Source organism: Gadus macrocephalus, chromosome 9, assembly GCF_031168955.1.
Source record: "Gadus macrocephalus chromosome 9, ASM3116895v1".
NCBI lineage: Eukaryota > Metazoa > Chordata > Actinopteri > Gadiformes > Gadidae > Gadus > Gadus macrocephalus.
Window position 1 is genome coordinate 11,666,299 of NC_082390.1, and position 18,380 is coordinate 11,684,678.

General features: G+C 44.2%; 2 protein-coding genes across 3 annotated transcripts; both read right to left on the reverse strand.

The window, feature by feature from the left end:
- Positions 1 to 1,616: 1,616 nt before the first annotated feature.
- On the reverse strand, positions 1,617 to 3,762 carry c9h11orf96 (chromosome 9 C11orf96 homolog). Its single transcript, XM_060061827.1, has one exon. The coding sequence runs from the start codon at positions 3,451 to 3,453 to the stop codon at positions 3,040 to 3,042; it is 414 nt and encodes a 137-aa protein (XP_059917810.1). The 5' UTR covers positions 3,454 to 3,762; the 3' UTR covers positions 1,617 to 3,039.
- Positions 3,763 to 10,568: 6,806 nt separating this feature from the next.
- alkbh3 (alkB homolog 3, alpha-ketoglutarate dependent dioxygenase) lies at positions 10,569 to 18,365 on the reverse strand. 2 transcript variants are annotated; one of them, XM_060061823.1, is made up of 10 exons: positions 18,252 to 18,365; positions 17,858 to 17,938; positions 17,663 to 17,763; positions 17,534 to 17,568; positions 17,385 to 17,432; positions 16,447 to 16,550; positions 15,634 to 15,722; positions 15,332 to 15,547; positions 14,909 to 15,007; positions 10,569 to 11,431 (listed from the first exon to the last, which is right to left on the reverse strand). In XM_060061823.1, the coding sequence occupies exons 2-10, from the start codon at positions 17,931 to 17,933 to the stop codon at positions 11,306 to 11,308; spliced, it is 894 nt and encodes a 297-aa protein (XP_059917806.1). In that variant the 5' UTR covers positions 17,934 to 17,938; positions 18,252 to 18,365; the 3' UTR covers positions 10,569 to 11,305. The 2 variants fall into 2 exon arrangements, with proteins under 2 accessions (XP_059917806.1, XP_059917805.1); XM_060061822.1 differs by having other exon boundaries at positions 17,663 to 17,766.
- Positions 18,366 to 18,380: the final 15 nt, after the last annotated feature.

Here is an 18,380-nt window from a genome sequence, read left to right on the forward strand (position 1 = left end):
TGGTGAATGCCCATCATAGACTCAGTATCACACACAGTTTAAACACGTATGCTGATGGTGTAGACCAAGCTGGACTAAGTAAGGAAGGCAATAGGCTCATGAAGGCCATAGTTTGCTTATGGAGCATGTTGACAATGGCTTTGTCACCTATATGCACATTCATTGGATGACTGATGCAATTTGTATGTAGAAAATATAAATAAAGGAGTTCAGTCTACCGTCCGGAGTGGGGTATCCTTTCAAATGTATCCATGAACTCATGGACTCATGTGGAGGATTGAGCAGGGTTATTGGGTTCACCTGTCAGTGCTTAACAAAGGTTAACGTGATTTTCACTCAACGAAGGTTAAAGCACCTTTTTCTTAATTACTTAGTGCCATGTTTGATAGTTTCATTGAGAATAGTCATGTGGCATTTTCATTTTCAAAACATTAGTTGAGAGCATTTTTATAGATATTTAAATTGGTATTTTATATTACCCAGCTCTATAGCACTAAAGAAATGAGCACTCCTAATTTCTTTGTTGTGAGGATCCCTTTAGCTTCTCTTGTATCCTAGCATGTCCACTCCCCCTACAGTGTATTGCAACTTAACCTGGCGTGTCCTGCCATGGATGACCTCAGCAACGGCCCATCCCAGACCCTCCACCACCCTACTTTACTTTGTTGTTTCTCCCCCCGATGGGAAAATTCCCCTATATACACAAGATGTACACAGTGCTCCGTGCATGGTATGTACAAAATACACACTTTTTTGTGGAAGAATACAGAACCAACTTCAAAGACCCTTCTCTTTCAAGCATATGTGATTTTACATTCTAACCCGATTGCTTAATTAGTGTTGTGCTTTCAACATATATATATATATATATATATATATATATATATATATATATATATAAATAAAAAGTTTGAGTTATCGCATGTGTGACTGATTATGCAATCATCTAGGCAAAGATATGTTAGCTAGCATCAGGCCAAAATCACATTTTAGTCTAACGCTACACTATCGCTATGGCAACAGTAGAAAATGTGGGTTGAGAAAACAGAAATCAACAAGAATATGTGAGTGTGAGTTTGTGTATGTGTGTGTCTGTGTGTCTGCCTGTGTGTGTGTGTGTGTGTGTGTGTGTGTGTGTGTGTGTGTGTGTGTGTGTGTGTGTGTGTGTGTGTGTGTGTGTGTGTGTGTAGGAGGGGGGTCTCTGCTGTTGGACTGCATCCACCATTGCAGTCCGGTATTATCGAAGTGCGTCACAACGCAGGAAGGCTTGAAGTTTATTGCTCCATCTCAGTGCCGGGTAGAATGAGCGGATGTTTTGCTTTGATGTGATGCTGTCTGCATCACTTTACACTCCAATCTGTGCGTCTGTATCTGGTTTATGCATGTACTTCAATGTTTACTTGTGTCCTATTCCTGGGATGGCCCAGCAACCTGTTGTTTGGAAGCGTCTATCAGGACACGTGCACTTGGAATGCTAACTGTGAATCCGAGATGCTGTGAGAGTGTATCATGTCAAAGTAAAGGTCACACTTGTCTTGAACAATATATTGCACACTTTGTTGCGCAACGTGATTTTTCAACAGTGAATTACAAATTATAAACGTGTGACTCAAGTGTACTTTTAATTGTTTATTATAAGATACAAACTATGACATTGCCACTTAATAAAAATATATGAATAATGTAAGTGAAAAGTGTGAAGGCTATGTTTGAAATTGGGAATTATAATAAAAGAACAATCAAATGGTTCCACAATAAACATTTGAAAATAATTATGTTTTGAGAAGGCGTTTGCTTATAAATAGAGGCAGAAGAAAGACATAAATAGCTCCATTTTAGTAGAAGTAAGTAATGTACTGTGTTCGTACAGTTTACCAACATACTGTATCGAGTTCAGCACTGTAGCCAGTCGCCCCAAGGCCGGCACGTCTCAGAAGAGCTAGCTAGGACAGTTAGCTTCTTTGGGTAGGTAATCAGGACACCAGCTGACACCTTTCCATTGGGAATTAACGGCGGAAACCAATAGTTTCACCTGGATGCATGGGAGTATTTTTGGTCATGCTTGCGGATCTGGCAAGTTTGCTGCTGTTCGCGTTCGCTATGCCAGTGTGTTAACTTGTAGCGGATTGCCGCTTTGTTTGTGGAACCTGTCTATTTTTACATGCCTCACGTTTGCCTATAGCCAGTGGCGGATCTTCCATTAGGCAAACCTAGGCAAGTGCCTAGGGCCCCAACCAAAAAAAAAAAAAAAAAAAAATGAAAAAAAAAAATATATATCTGAAACTGATTTTACTGTGGAGAGTTGAGTGGCAGTGCACTATGGGTTTATTGCGATTCTAAGAGTATTGGGATGGTTATTTGTTTTGTGTACGTGTTTCAAAAATGAGGGCCCCATGTCTATATTTTGCCTAGGGCCCCAAAATGGCTAGATCCGCCCCTGCCTATAGCTGTCGTTGTTTTTAGGCTATGCATGCGAACGCGTAGGTCATTTAAAGTTACTGTGTTGTGAAGGTGTTGCCTCCTTTGGCTTAATTGGTTGTTACAGTAACTTGGCCTTTTGTGAAACAGTTTGAATTGAGTGCTTGGCAGAGCTTAATATTGGGATGAGCAGTCACTGAGAATATATGCTTCAGAGAAAGAAAACAATGTTTACTTTTGAGAAACACAATCCATACCACTTGCCCCATCTGTATACATTTTGCAGTGATCCACAGTAGAAAAATAGGAATATATTAGAAGAGTTTTCAAGCATCATGTCGCCGTGCTAATTGAAACTTAGCATACGTTTACAGCAGTCTCAGCATAGCCAAACCAGCGGAGCTGGTTCAGTTTACGATTCTGCAGCATTAAGAGACATACATCAATGTGTTAGCACTAATCTAGCCGCATAAGCACACTTCCACTTTTAACAAAGACTGCTGCAGCTACACTTGGACACAACAGTCCTGTTGGGTTCAGCTGGCCTCTATCTGAAGCGTTGTCAGGTACAGCAAGGGGGACCACCAGTAGTGGAATGTCCTTCACCCCTCAGCTGTCCAATCACTGAGCGGAGTCTGAGTCACTGGAGTCCAGGCTGCCCTGTGGGGACGTGCTGGTGGTGGTGGTGCTGTGGTGGTGGTGGTGGTGGTGGTGGTGGTGGCAGCTGGCTGGCGGACAGTGCAGAGTTTGGGTGCTCCGTCTCAGGTTCTCCAAAGACTGCAGGAAGGAGCGGCGAGCCCTCTCCTCTTCCAGGGGCGAGGAGCCCTCCTCCTCCACCTCCGCTATCTCCGCGAACGTGACGGGCTGCGTCTTGAAGCGGGCCTCCCGGGGCCGGCGGGAGCGGCTCTTGCACCTGGCGGGGCCCTTGGGGACCGGCAGCTGCTGGGGGAACTCCTCGTTGGCCGAGGCCAGGAGGTGGGCCGGCAGGAGGTGGCAGCCAGAGGCTTCCATGGGCCTCGGACGCACAGCAGCCATTGAATGGGTTTCTTCTTTTTAAAAACCTAAAGCTCTCAATACCACTGCTGAAGTATAAAAATCTCTTCAGCTCTTCCTCTTTCAGGAAAATGATAATCCTTCACTTGAAAAGTCAGGCCAAATGTCCAGTGTCCAGGGAAAACCACAGCCAATGAGTAAATTAAGAAAACAAAATTGAGCTTGGTTTCAACTCTGTCTCTTCGGTCTCCTGCTCTCTCTTTCGTGAGCTTGGTACCGCGTGCTAGAACTAATGCTACTCACAGTGGCAGTAATACGCTCTTTTATAGACGTTAGAGACAGCCCTGCTCTGCTCACTGTGTTCTATTAGGCTCCTCCCTCTCCACCCCCACCATCAGGAGAGACTCCTCCTACACTGGCTATCAGCCGATCACAGTCAGATCCACAAAAATAAAGGCTGAGACACAGAGACACAGACTGGGGAGAGAGGGGGAGAGGGAGAGTACGAGAGAGGGAGAGAGAGAGAGAGAGAGAGAGAGAGAGAGAGAGAGAGAGAGAGAGAGAGAGAGAGAGAAGAGAGAGAGAGAGAGAGAGAGAGAGAGAGAGAGAGAGAGAGAGAGACTGGCCATAAGGGAGAGGAAGAGAGATCAATTTAAAATAACTACGCTCAGCGAAAATAAGACAACATGACAATGGAAGCTAAATATTTAAATGAAGAGGAAAGCAAGAGAGAGAAAACAAAGAAAGAGAAGGAAGAATTGAGCTCAGTAAAGATAAAACTCCCCTTGGGTAAATGGAGTGTCATGATTTTCAATAACATAAGTTATTAACGTAAATTGAAAAGACAAACAAACGCGGGTGGCTGTTGTCACTGCTTACAGTGTACATACTGGCAGATTCCTTCACGTCAGAGTCAACACAGGCGGACAAATGTTGTGTGAGAGTCATGTAGGTGCCTGTGTATCTACAAGAAACACACCTCTCACCTTTTGCACGCAAAAGGTGACAGCTTGTGATGTCTCTCTTCGTTGTGTAGGATTCCTACGCGGGCTGATTTCTATTATATTCTAACTGGGCTGGTTTTGCTGGGAAAAGGGAAGGAAGTGACGTCTGCGCGGATAATGGCAAGAATGCCTTATTTTATACCTAATACTTATATTTTATTTCCCTTTATGAGTATAACTAACATTATATGATTGTTATTGCCTCATCCCACAGACTTCGCACACCAATACTCTGAATGCACAAGCTCAAGCAGGCTGCAGTTCACTTTACAGCCAAAGGGGCCAGTAATGAGAAGGAATGTCAGATTCCTTTAATATTCAGCTGACAGAACAGCTATATTTGATTAGCAAGAAGTGAAACAACATTTAACAACTGCTGCATCAGAGGCTATTGGGTTTGTTGCGCAGCAAGCCTTCACACATCTGAATTCATCTTTGTCTTATGTAATGTATAAATAGATGCATTCGGCAAAACACATTTACTGAATGGCATTTGTGAAACGATGAGTCATTTGAAAGACGGTTTAGTGATCGCACTCAGGCCTCAAATACTTCTCATAGGCAGTTCACATAGCTGTCGACATGGTAACCCATACGGTAACACAAGCAGTGATACCACTATTGGAACCACACCCTCTAAAATGATGTCATGGTGTCACCAGTGGCAGAGTCTTTGATTGTGTCGCAACACATCCATGCTTGCTGGGCTGACACGTTTCCCGTCAGGAGGATCGTGTGGTCTTCCCCATTCACACGGAGTGACGGAAGACCCTGAAAAGGCCGCTGTTCCATCACGCATTATGACCGTGGCATAATACAAGATTTATATGGCGAGCCCGTCGGCAAACCTGACACACACACAATTGTGTACATATGTACCTACCAATTATATCTAAATATACAATTTGAATGCATGGAGTCATATACACACTGCAAATGTCCCTCTCTAACATATATCCGTCCCACACACATGTCCTCAATAGGTTGATAAATACCCCTTGGATCTATTTAAGTTTAAGGTGTCCCAATCTAGCTGTCAGCTGCTGGTTATTATCACATGACATTTCTATTAGCTTTTAAATATGTGTGGTGGTCGTTACTGTGCATGTGTGTGTGAGTATTTATGATGTGTATGCAGGTATGACTGTGTGTGTGTGTGTGTGTGTGTGTGTGTGTGTGTGTGTGTGTGTGTGTGTGTGTGTGTGTGTGTGTGTGTGTGTGTGTGTGTGTTTGTATGCGTGTGTATCTTCGTAGCCTACCTGTGAGTGTACGAAGATGTGATAATGTCATTATCACATGACATTTCTATTAGCTTTTAAATAATATGTGGTTGTCGTTACTGTGCATGTGTGTATGAGTATTTATGATGTGTATGCAGGTATGACTGTGTGTGTGTGTGTGTGTGTGTGGTGTGTGTGTGTGTGTGTGTGTGTGTGTGTGTGTTTGTGTGTGTGTGTGTGTGTGTGATTTAGTGTGTATGTGTCTGTGTGTATCTGTGCGTGTGTGTTGTGTATTCAGATCCAATTAAGTAAAGAGAGGTTCTAGTAAATAACTCCTAGTAACGCCCCACTTGTAGCTGACCCTATGTTAACTCATATTGATAAACCAAGACCCACTTCCTCTATCATCATGGATTCTCAAACAGCTGATCTCATGGGGCATCTGCACAAGCAGTGGCAGCTGGGAAATAATCTGTGTTTTCCAGCGTGGAAATAGACTATCTTTAAGCTTCATTCCTCACCTTGATCATCCTTCAGGTTGAGACCAGCCTTCACTCTGCTGGAGTCAGATAACCAGGTGACGTCTAAATAGGCTGGGAACGGGAGATTGTTTGTCGCATACAAATGATCAGATGCATATCAGACGATATTCACTGTTGAATCCTATGAACAAATTTCAGGCATACTGGTCGGAAATAGTTGTATCTGATATGCATGGAGTAGTTGTGTGCTCATGGCTAGCAAAAATGCTAGTTTTGCTTATTAGAGGATATTTGGTCTATTTCCTTTCTATTTGCCATCTCAATGGAGTTAGAGACAACGTGGCTGGAGAAGAACAATCCTCAACCAGCAGGACAGGAATAAAGTTTCAGCTAATGGGAAAGTGTAAGTCTGCCCAGTAGAAACGGAGAGAGTGGACTATTTGGAGTTTGGTTAAGTTAGAATTATGGTTTATTATATGAACAAATCTCACTTATGCTGTTCTTGTAGAGTTGTTGTGTTGTGCCAAAGGTAACCATATTCCATGAAACAAAGTTTTACCTCTAGCTCCTTCCTTGACCTTTTTAATGCATGTCTACAGTCAAAACACCAAATGAGATCATCCACAAGATTGCAAAAATATAGACGCGCAAATGCGGTTGATAAAGATTAGATTATCGTGTCTTCAGGACATATTCTGAAGAGAATAGCAATTGTTCTGGCCTCAATAAATACACAAAACAAAACCCATACAATTAATTTCTCCATTTAGCTTCATTGCTAGCGTATATAGATGTAGATGTATAACAACAAACCAAAACACAGTTAAACATTTATAAACATCAAACCTACCCTGCCTTTTGATTGTATTAAACTGCAGTTGGTGAGAGTGAGCGTCACTGGCTGATCGATGGTGTCAGGAGGCTGCTGCCGGGCCTGAGGCTGGGGACAGATTTCAGGTCAGCCTATGGTCACTCACTTCCCTCACTAAATGTTTTTCCCTTTTTGTCTTTCTAACTAACAAAAACCAACACAAAAATGTATATAACATCCACAGAATATTACATTTCACAATTATAATATAATAGACAGACAGACAGACAGACAGACAGACAGACAGACAGACAGACAAGAATGGCCATAAGAGAGAGGAAGAGAGCTGGAGAGCAAGAGAGAGAGAGAGAGAGAGAGAGAGAGAGAGAGAGAGAGAGAGAGAGAGAGAGAGAGAGAGAGAGAGAGAGAGAGAGAGAGAGAGCGAGAGAGAGAGAGGGGGAGTGATCTAGACTGATAAGGCCGGGGTCTGAGGGGAAAAGCCAATAGTCAGGCCCATGAGATCAGACGTTGAGGAACATGCCACAGGCTACCTCACCCTACGCTACCCACCGCCAAACTACCGCCCAATCTCCATGGCATCGGCCCCAAATGTCAGGACGGCTGGTGAACTCTTTAATGGGGAAGATGTGGGGGGGGGGGGGGGGGGGGGGGGGAGTTGGTAAGTCAAACAATATTATGCAACTGCTGATTATTCAGTGGAATAAGTGTTTGTGTGTCATTCTAATAAGACTTCTCTAAAAACACACAAGCCACTTTAGACGTAGATGCTTTCTTTACTCCTTATGGATGTAATTTCAGCAGACTATTGAATGACTCAATGTTTAAATCCCTATACCTTGCAATAGCGATTAAGCGTTTTCTCCATCAACAAAAGAAATGTAGCACACACCCGCACAAGCGCACAAATGAAACATGTGTATTCGTGGTAACAGAACCGGTCCAAGTGAGCCTGAGAACCAGTGAATCACTGTGGGTTGAAGTCTATTTAAAGACAGTGGATTGGCATTAAAACAACAGAGCTGTTTGCCAGTCACATAGCTATGTTTTGAAAAGGCTATATTTGACCATATCAAAACACAATCGTACATGTCAATATATTGCAAACAAGTGGAACTTTCTCGTTCTAATTGAGACGTTATGGACGTAGGGGAAGGGAGGACGAAGGATTGGATGATCTTCCACTGCTGTTTCTTTACTGCACATCACAGGGTAACCCACACTCATGTTAAGCTCAACCCGTCGGCCTTATTGGCCCCAGGAGACAAGGGACTGGAACCAAAGCCATGGCCAGACCCCACCACTCTGACCCTGACCACTCAGATCTTAACCACCTGACCTCATCGCCCTCGCATGGCCACCGCCATCAGGGAGAAGGAGAAGGAGCTCAGAGGCGTTGCTAGGCAGAGGCAACCCAGGCGGTCGCCGAGGGCCCAATCTGCAAGGGGGGGGGGGGAGCAATTCGTTGCCTGCCCCCATGTATATATTTGTATCATTAAAACAATTAAAATGATATTTTTCTACCCCGTTTCTCCAAATATTAGTCGTGGTCGATTCCTGATTTATGACGAGTTAGCGGGGGAGGGGCCAGCTGGGGACGTCAGTGCACTAGTTGGCATTTCACTGTCTGCATTGGTTTAGATGATCTGCCGGTCTGACCTGACCTGTAGCCTACTCAATTAAAAGATCAGAGCCTTTGTATTTATTTTGTGATGTGTTTATAGTAGGGGGGGATGACTTCGGAGAACGGGAGGACTTCCAGGAGACAGCAATAAGAGAGACATAAGTATCGGACTTACTCACACGTCACACTCTTCCCATGCACCTATGATTAGTGCATGAACGGAAACAAGGTTGAGTGGAGTGAGTAATCCAGTCACAGTGGAGTGACTGGATTACTGATCTAATCAGCTAATGCTCATGTATTTCTTTTCGAGGGTGACGACCCTTTAGTAAAACGTGTGTTCATGCAATTCCAAGCCCAATCTTCATTATTATGGCCAATTTGTTGAGATAGCCTTAGTGATCATTGGGAGAGGGCAGCAATACTTTTCCAATGCAATAACTCAAACAGATCAGAGAACTCTGAACCGAGAGCGAGTTGGAGAGACGACATGCTAGAAGGTGAGGAGGGGAGGAGGAGGGGAGAGGAGAGGAAGGAGACGAGGGGAGAAAAGAGGAGAGGATAGGGGAGAAGGGGAGAAAATAGGAGAGGAGAGGAGAGGGGAGGGGAGGAGGGGATAACATAGGAGATGAGAGGACAGGAGGAGGGGAGGAAAGAGGAGAGCAGAGGGGAGGAGGGGAGAGGAGAAGAGAGAGGACAGAAGGAGGGGAGGGAAGAGCAGAGTATATGAGAGCCAAAAGACGGAGGGGGCTGGGAGGCCCGAGCGTATCGGTCAGACCGTTCCCAGGCCACCTTCCCACCCCATAACCAGCAGGAGCCCCAAGTTGGTCGCCATGGAAAATGAAGCGTAGACCACCAAGCACATCCAACAAAGCAGATACACACACACACACACAATATACACGGGTACAATATAAATAACATATATAACAGGGCCGTAAATATGTGCATACAACACAGCCTCACTCACGTGTGTACAGTGTTGAAGGATGCTTCCCACAGGAGTTGAGTACGGACCCAAGGAAAGGTTTCGGTGCTTCAACTCTTCCACGGAGAGAGTAGATTAACACACCACGTGTCAACATGCCGTGAAAATGAACAGCACAATGATTATCTGGAGTACAGTCAATTTTGAAGATCGCTCATTTTTGCTATTTTGTGTCCACACATTGACATTGTGTAGGGATTTCTGCGTAAGCTATGTGCATAGAGCCCGGAGAGATAAGACGGAAACAGTACAAACTGTGCCGGGCGATCATAAGCACATGTCTTCTTAGTGACAGATCACGGGGCCAGGTGGAAGCACATTATGCAATATGTTGTTCTCTTCACAGACAATAGGTGCCGATGGGGAGCTTCCCGGTCTGGCATTAACGCCAGTAAGAGAGCATGTAGCTCAGTGTGAAGTGCTCCTTCCCAACAGTGGGACCCATCAAACATCCCCTGACCCATTACACAATGTGCTAGGACCCCCTCTGTGTCTCCTTGGGTACACCTGTACACTGATAAACACCCCCCCCCCCACACACACACACACACACACACACACACACACACACATTGAGGGTGATGTAGTACAAAATATGAGACTATATGCACTAAAACATTCATTTTCACTTCTTGTGCATCATGTTATTGTGTAAACGGAAATGATTCACATTGACATTGATATTGACGACCGCTGTGATAGGCAAACCTTTTAGCTCCATCTACCCATTAGCAGTTGTAAAATGACCCAGCTGGAAACCTTGGTTCTTGTTAAAGGTACTTCTTACCAATACAAATGGTTTTACTTTAAAATGGCCCCATCTAATATGTCCCCTTGATTTTGTGTGAAGACAATTTCATAAATATATTACAGTATTCAGGACCAACCAGTCCATAAAGGATGTAATAAACACAATATATAACACTAACCCTAAGTAGAATGATCATCTTGGGTTAAAACCCAAGATGCATGGGATGCATCCTGGGATATAAGAAATAACCAGCAGTAGATTTAATTCCAATGCCCATTTATTGCACATGTATTTACATTCATGATCAGACATAAAATGGAAGTTATAGAATTGTAATTTTAAGATATTTGAAACAGCAACTATCCCTGTCGAATATCAAACATGTAAACACCTTAACAGAAAACCTGCACACATAAACGCATAGGGAGGCTTCCTTAAAACACTGAGCCACCCCATAACCGAACAAGTCTACGCCTAGATGGGCTCCAACACCCACTTTACTCTCCTCGTTTACTCATAACAGCAAGCCCTGTTGCGTCTGAAATCACTTATGAAAGAAAAACAAGCCTTGGGATTGTGTATATTGTGGTCGCTTAAAGGATGCCCTCAGCCTAAGGGAGGGTCCACAGTGAAATACACACTCATGTTGGGCCTGTAGGCCCTTTCCAACCATTAACAGGTAAAGGAGCACTTAAATCAAACCCTGTGACGTGAACTGCCATACAAACCGTAAACACCGTTCTCCAGTAACATCCTCACCCCCCCTATTCCCTCACTGAGCCCCTTCCTTTGCTCCAGTATTCTTCACACATCGATCCACACTTCTCTGAGCGGTTTGAGGGGCTTCCTCTGGGAAGAGCAACATTCTCCCCCCCACTGTGTCCACGTCCACAGCTCCTGGCGCCTCACTAGTCCCTGGTCGGGGGTTACCAGTGACGGACATCAGACGTGGCTGTGTCTGTACCCCGAGCCAGCTGCTCCTCCGGGGCCGGCCTTCTACGAGGGGTGGCCTGTGACGCGGAGCTTGGAGCCCGGCCTGTGACCCTGGGGCTCAGGGTAGATGGTTCGGAAGGTGAGGTTGATGCGTGGACCCCGGTCATGGTACTCTTTAGCCACCTGGTGCTGTTGAACGGAGAGACAGGGGCGGACATTTTTGTAGATTTAACCTCAAACCTTTGTTCACGTCCATATGGAAAAATGGAAGTCTACTCTGAAACCAGCCCGTGACACAAGTACAACCCTCTGTGATGCATCCTTCATAGAGCTGCATGAATATACGTATTGATAGGGATCTGTTGTTAGTTGTAGCTGTTGTATTGACAGAATGGGTCTTGTGTCACTGTGCAAAAGCCTATCTGAGCAAGTTTGCAGACAGGCATTTAGACAAACATTTGAAGGGAGAAAGTTTAGAAACTCATGCCCTCAGTCAGACTCCATGCAGACTCTGGGTGGAAGTTTCCCTCCAACCTCTCCAAACGTCCACAGTGCTCTGAATGGTAACTTTGAGAAGGGCAACCAGCTGTAACCCAGCTGGATTTCCCTCAAACTCTGACTTTAAGTGTTACAACAGAAATCCACAATTACAAATAATCTAGTGATTCCATCTCCAGCTCTACATCAGCTGGTTGCTGTAGCCCCACAGCCCGTAGGTTACGGCTGTTTCCAGAAGGAATGCCTGCCCCAAGAGTCCTAGCAGTAGGTCACAAAGTTCTTTAGATCACTTCTTAGCAACAGAGCTAATGGAAAACATGCTGTGTTTATTGAGAAAATGTACTAATAACATTTGACTACATTTATATAACAGAAAGTCAGACTACTTTTCTCCCTAATGTTAACAGAAACAAATTGTCTCAGAGGAGGAGTTCAAGTGCCAAGTGTAAACCCTCTCAAATCCCCCGACAACACAACCACACTTCTGCATTGAGGACAGACAGACCCGGCTGAATATTTAACTAAACAATCAACTACCATTCAAAACGTCTGGCCTTAACTTATGTCTGAACCACACAGACTTACGGCCGGATAGTATTTTCATTTTTTTCTTGAAGGTTCCCTCAAGGTTGTTGGAGGATTTAGGAGAGCTCTCACCTAACTGTCCCCATAAAACACTGAACTTCTCTGCCTGTCTTCTTTCTCACCCCGTCATGTAACACAATCTTTCCATTGCGGAACACTTCCTGCCTTCGTCCTGCTTGCTATAACTAGCAGTATGCATTCAATACACAACATTTTTATTTAGAAATATCCTCACCGTGAATATATACACTTTCTAACGTTAGGGAGGGGGATTTGCTTTTTGAAGAGAGAGCCAACAACCATCATAAACGATAATTAATAGGAACAATACACTTTTCCATGTCAATTTGCAACAGTTGTTCACATCACATTGTTTGTGATATAAATTACTTAAAGATGCTTTTAAACGAGAATTGTCGGTTGAATGCTTTCTGCCCTGAGAGAATCCTGTTGCCTCCCATAACTGACAAGATATTACTTATTACTGTATCACTTTAATGAGATGTACTTTGTTCAGTCATTTGTAAATAAAGAGGCTCACTGAGTTACAGGCTAGTTACATGAACCTGGTGACGGGTTCATGTGATGGTTCAGTGCAATACACAGGGCACAGATCACCTCCAGTGGGTGGGGCTCAGACATAGCAGAGAGGGAGCTAGGGGAGCACTGTGCTGGAGGCATTTGACTTGCCATTATGGGGTGTGGCTCTGTCTGTAGGAGAGAGGAGGGGGCGTGGCTCTGTCTGTAGGAGAGAGAGGGCGCGTGGCTCTGTCTGTAGGAGAGAGGAGGGGGCATGGCTCTGTCTATAGGAGAGAGAAGAGGGGGCGTGGCTCTGTCTGTAGGAGAGAGAAGGGGCGTGGCTCTGTCTGTAGGAGCGAGAAGAGGGGGCGTGGCTCTGTCTGTAGGAGAGAGAAGAGGGGGCGTGGCTCTGTCTGTAGGAGAGAGAGGGCGCGTGGCTCTGTCTGTAGGAGAGAGAAGAGGGGGCGTGGCTCTGTCTGTAGGAGAGAGAAGAGGGGGCGTGGCTCTGTCTGTAGGAGAGAGGAGGGGGCGTGGCTCTGTCTATAGGAGAGAGAAGAGGGGGCGTGGCTCTGTCTGTAGGAGAGAGGAGGGGGCGTGGCTCTGTCTATAGGAGAGAGAAGAGGGGGTGTGTGGTTCTGTCTTGATGATCAGATCTAGAACAAAATGCCCACAAAACCTGAACTGGTTTATTTGACCATAAAGACATGTTTCAGATAAGAGATAAACATTTGTTTATTTATAAAAAAACGTAACAATTTGTAGTGTCTGTATTTCCCCCTAACTAGTGTTCACAATATAGGGATTATTAATGGGGGCCTATTTTAAGACTAAGAATGTAAGAGAAGTAATCCATGGTGTGTGTGTGTGTGTGTGTGTGTGCGCGTGTGTGTGTATTTTGAAGTTGTAGAAGCAGAGTCAATTGACAATATGGCTGACTGCCATTTGAGTGAGGGCAGATTGAAAATGCTCCAAATGTAAATCATGTGGTCCACAACTGAACCCCAACTGAAATGCATTCCCTGGCAAACTTTAATAACAATCTGTCAACTATGTTGCTGTTTAAAATCTCTGTTGCATGCTTGGTACTAACAAAGCAACTGGCAAAAACTGCTTCCTGGCAGAAGTTGAAAAGATAGGCTGTTTCAGTCCCAGTACTGTTATGTGTCTCTCCCCCTTTCCTATAACCATGTAACTAATAAAGCAGGCTGTCACATTACCGGAAGGAAATTATGACTTTGACAGCTGAAGTGCATTATTTTCCATTACCAAGACAGGCCAGAGTGGATTATTCTAGTTAAACGAAAGTTACCAAAAATGATCAGATATCATTAACATTAGATTTTATGTTATTATATTATATCATCAGTTGAAATTTAAATATTACAGCATATTTTTATGCTGCGTTGTTCTGCAAACATCTGATCCATAGTTCCATTCCACCATTGTCTTTACAAGGGAGTGACCTCAAAATATATTTATTAAACGTGGTAATGTCTTGAATAACCTTCAACATAATAATCTATATCATTTTGTCCATGTAATTAAAATAGCACTGTGATAGAGAACTCATGTGTAAAAGCCTATGTTTTGGCCGATCTCCGCTAACCAGTGGGAACTCTCTACTCTGCTCAAACTCAAGTTGCGTTCTTTCGTGACGTTGAAGTGCCTTGGGAGGAGCCCTCTCAGGGCAGCGGTTGATGCTGACGGCTGCATCCAATAGAGGCTAAAGCTTCTTGGCCGCCTACAGATTAAGGCCTTTGTGAGTTTGAGTGTATGGGTGTGTGGAGCACAAATCTGGACATCGGTTGACTTTAATGTCCGCGTCAATGGGAGGGTTAAGCTTCTTCTAAACATATAGAATAATGCTTCGGTCTGTGGCGCATTGCATCTATAACAACGCTCCATACTTAAAATGATGGTACTAGCTTAAAAGGTTTGGCATGGGTTGTGACCATGTGTGACCTTGTGACCTAATGCATTGATGACGGATTAGGTCACCAATAACACCATGTAATGCACTATAAACATAGAGTGGAGATTAGCCACATTGTTGCCGGATTGTACCTGCCAGTCATCCTGTGTGGCTCCGTCCATCACGAGCAATGATCCATGGCCCAGAGGGACCCGAACCCTCTCCACATAGGTATAGTCGCCGTTCTCTTCCTGGAGCGCGCACACACACACACACACACACACACACACACACACACACACACACACACACACACACACACACACACACACACACACACACACACACACACACACACACACACACACACACACACACACACACACACAGGTATTATCAATTGATAAACCAAGATCATCGATTGGCCCATCTGATATAAAGTGCTGGGTAGGCCCCTTTCCACTTTTCTCTTTTAATACAACATACAAACATCCCATACAAATCTATTCAATGCTCGAACAGTACAAACGGAGATGAAGGAGCACGGACACCGCCCACAGCGGGCCCCCTCTCACCGGCGGGGGCTGTTTGCGCAGGCTGAACAAGCGGGTGTCTCCCAGGCTGAGGGAGGCGATGGTGGGGGCGGGCCCCAGGGAGGCCTCGTCGTCGCTGTGCCAGCCAATGCTGTCCTTGCCGTCGCGGTACAGGTTACACAGCAGGGAGTTGAAGCTGCTGCCGTCGCCGCACGCCTCCTGCACCTTCTCCCGCAGGCTCAGCAGCAAAGGGCTCCACTGGGTGAGGGAGTGAGCCGTGAGCGAGAGGAGGAAGAGGGAATAGGTACGGCACATCATTCAAGAGATGCTTGTGTGCGTTCCACCTGTGTGTTGGCCGCCATTGTTGAGTTTGCATAGGTGTAGGGCAACTCTCCGAACCAGCAGGTTAACCGAGGCTCCTCGTAGCCATCACCTGAAACCACATACACTATGTTAACGGTCTGGCTGGCACACACACACACACACACACACACACACACACACACACACACACACACACACACACACACACACACACACACACACACACACACACACACACACACACACACACACACACACACACACACACACACGAATTGTCTGTGCTTTCATTCATCTGCAGCACACTTGCAATCTTTAGCTTCATGATGAAAGCGGGCCTAAAGTCTGAGAATTGTGCTTACTTTGAAACACGGATTACTTTTGGCTCTTATCATTACACGCTGGTCAACATCCAATGTCGACAACCTGATTTCAGCTCTCTCTCTCTCGCTCTCCTTCTTTGGTCTTGTTGGCCTTATATGCGTCTATCTTTCTCTCTGGGAAAAGCTTGACCTCTTCCAAGAACCAGTGTCTGCTCTGCCAGTTCATAATGCTGTGATGTCTGGGACAGGGCCCTGAGGTGGTAGGCTAACAGCTTGTTGTGAGGATCTCAATAACCCATTAGGAAAGGCTTAACTCTTGCCATGAAGAACAGATAACATCAGAAAATAAAGATTGTTATTTTGTTGGAAAATGTTAGTCATCATTTTTACAAAGGGAAAGGAATAGAGAAGATAAATTTGTATATTTTTACTTGTGTTTATATATTATTTCATGCAATAAATGTTTTATATTGATTTGGTTTATTAGTTTATGTAAATGTGGTTTCAAACCTTGTCTATAGTTGGTTTTCTGGGACCAGGGCAGCTCTTCTAACAGCTTACTGAAGATCCAGTCAGCCTCCTTCTGTTCCAGAAACCAAGGAACCAGACACAGTCTTCCCACACACGCACATGCACACAAAGAGACGATGGAATCAGTCGTAAAAGTTATTTCAAATACCCTTTTACTGGCAGTGGCCAGTAAAGCGGTCTTGAAAAACAAGCTGTTGACTGCTACCGTAAGGATGAAAATAACTTTGGTTGCAGGATTCTAAACCTTATCAAGTCAAACTTCTTGGTAGATGAGAAAGTAAACTGACAACCCAACTGACTTTGTTCAGCTATGTATTGAGAGAATAAATACAAAATATGCATAATATTTGGAGATGGTTTAAGAGATGAGGTCTAAACTTAAGACAACAAACTATGACTGAGGTTACGATCCCTAGGGTAGATGTACTGTTAAAAAATATAAGCAACGATGTTCACATATCTGTTCATATCAGATGTCCGCTACAGACATAGTAGTAACACTGCTGAGTGTACTTTTGCAGTCCCTGTTGTATGTGGTACTAAACAACACATACAACAGGGACTACAGGCTGTGGCAATGGTCATAGATTAATTAAAAAGGGATGACTGCCATCTAGTGGAATAACCTCAGCTATTACAACAAAGGTGACAAGAACAGGATGAAGCCAGACGCTTCTCATCTGCTTCCTCTTCATTGCCATCATCATCATCATCATCATCATCATCATCATCATCATCATCGTCACCATCATCATAACCACCATGCTTTCAGTTAGGTAGAAGACAATTTGTAAATAACTTTGTTTAATTTAATTTAGAAATTTCGCTATCCTTAATAATCTTGGAAATGTTGTGTTTCATGGGACGACTTTGGCAAGTCCATGTTCTCTGCAGGTCTGTGGGAACACTGCCCTTACCTGGAGACACCTGAGGGTCCATTGCTAATGACATGATCACCAGCAAGTCTGTGTGCAGAAACAACACGTTGATCAACAGTAAATTAATATGTCAATGAATATTAAAGTTTAGTCTGAGCATCTGTAAAGTAGTAACATCTGACTCTTACTCTATCAGCTTCTCAGCAGGAGCTTTTCTGACTGTCTAAGACCAGGAAAGGGAAGGAAAGGAAAACATTTCCCGTGAAATAGAGACATAACCCAATTGTATTTCGTCTCCTTTTGAATGTATCTTCTACCTCGGTAGGCTGTTGAAAGTCAAACGCTTTTTGCTCCGATCCAATCCCCCAAGACGCAGTCGAGTTTACATTTCTGGTTGGCAGGTTGTTGGATACAGCTCCTGCTGTGAAAGACATATTAAATAGGTCCAGGATTGTTTCATAGTTGGTAGGTAGTCAAAAGCCCCAACAACATAGTGCAGTCTATGAACCTACCTGCTACTCTTGGTTGTTTGGGTACCTGTTTGGCCCAGGACCCCTGGACTCTGGCACGCTGGCGCTTATCAGACATCACATCTATAGAGGTCGGACGTTGGCAGATAGCAATGAACTATATCTTAGACAATAGTGTAGCTAGCATTGCTTGCTTTAATTACGTCAGGTTGATCAATCTAACATAATAAATACAACAAGACACGCTATGCTTAAATGCGTTTGAATTTGTCAGAGGAAAACCTCGAATATATAAACTTTCATAATAAGCACAGCTGGGTAACGTTACATCTGATCCCTAGCTCTTAATAAAAAAAATAAAAAAAAGTTTACAAACGTCACTGCTTGGTTAGCACTAGACTATCATTGATAAGGTTTTGAATTACAGTTTACCGACCTGCCGGCTTAATAAAAGAAAGTGCGGTTTCTTGAGATTGTGTTGACTTGGGACACGGTTCTGCTGGTTTGCTAGTGTAACACGTGTTACAAGAAAATAACTCCGACCCGGAACTACGATAATGATATC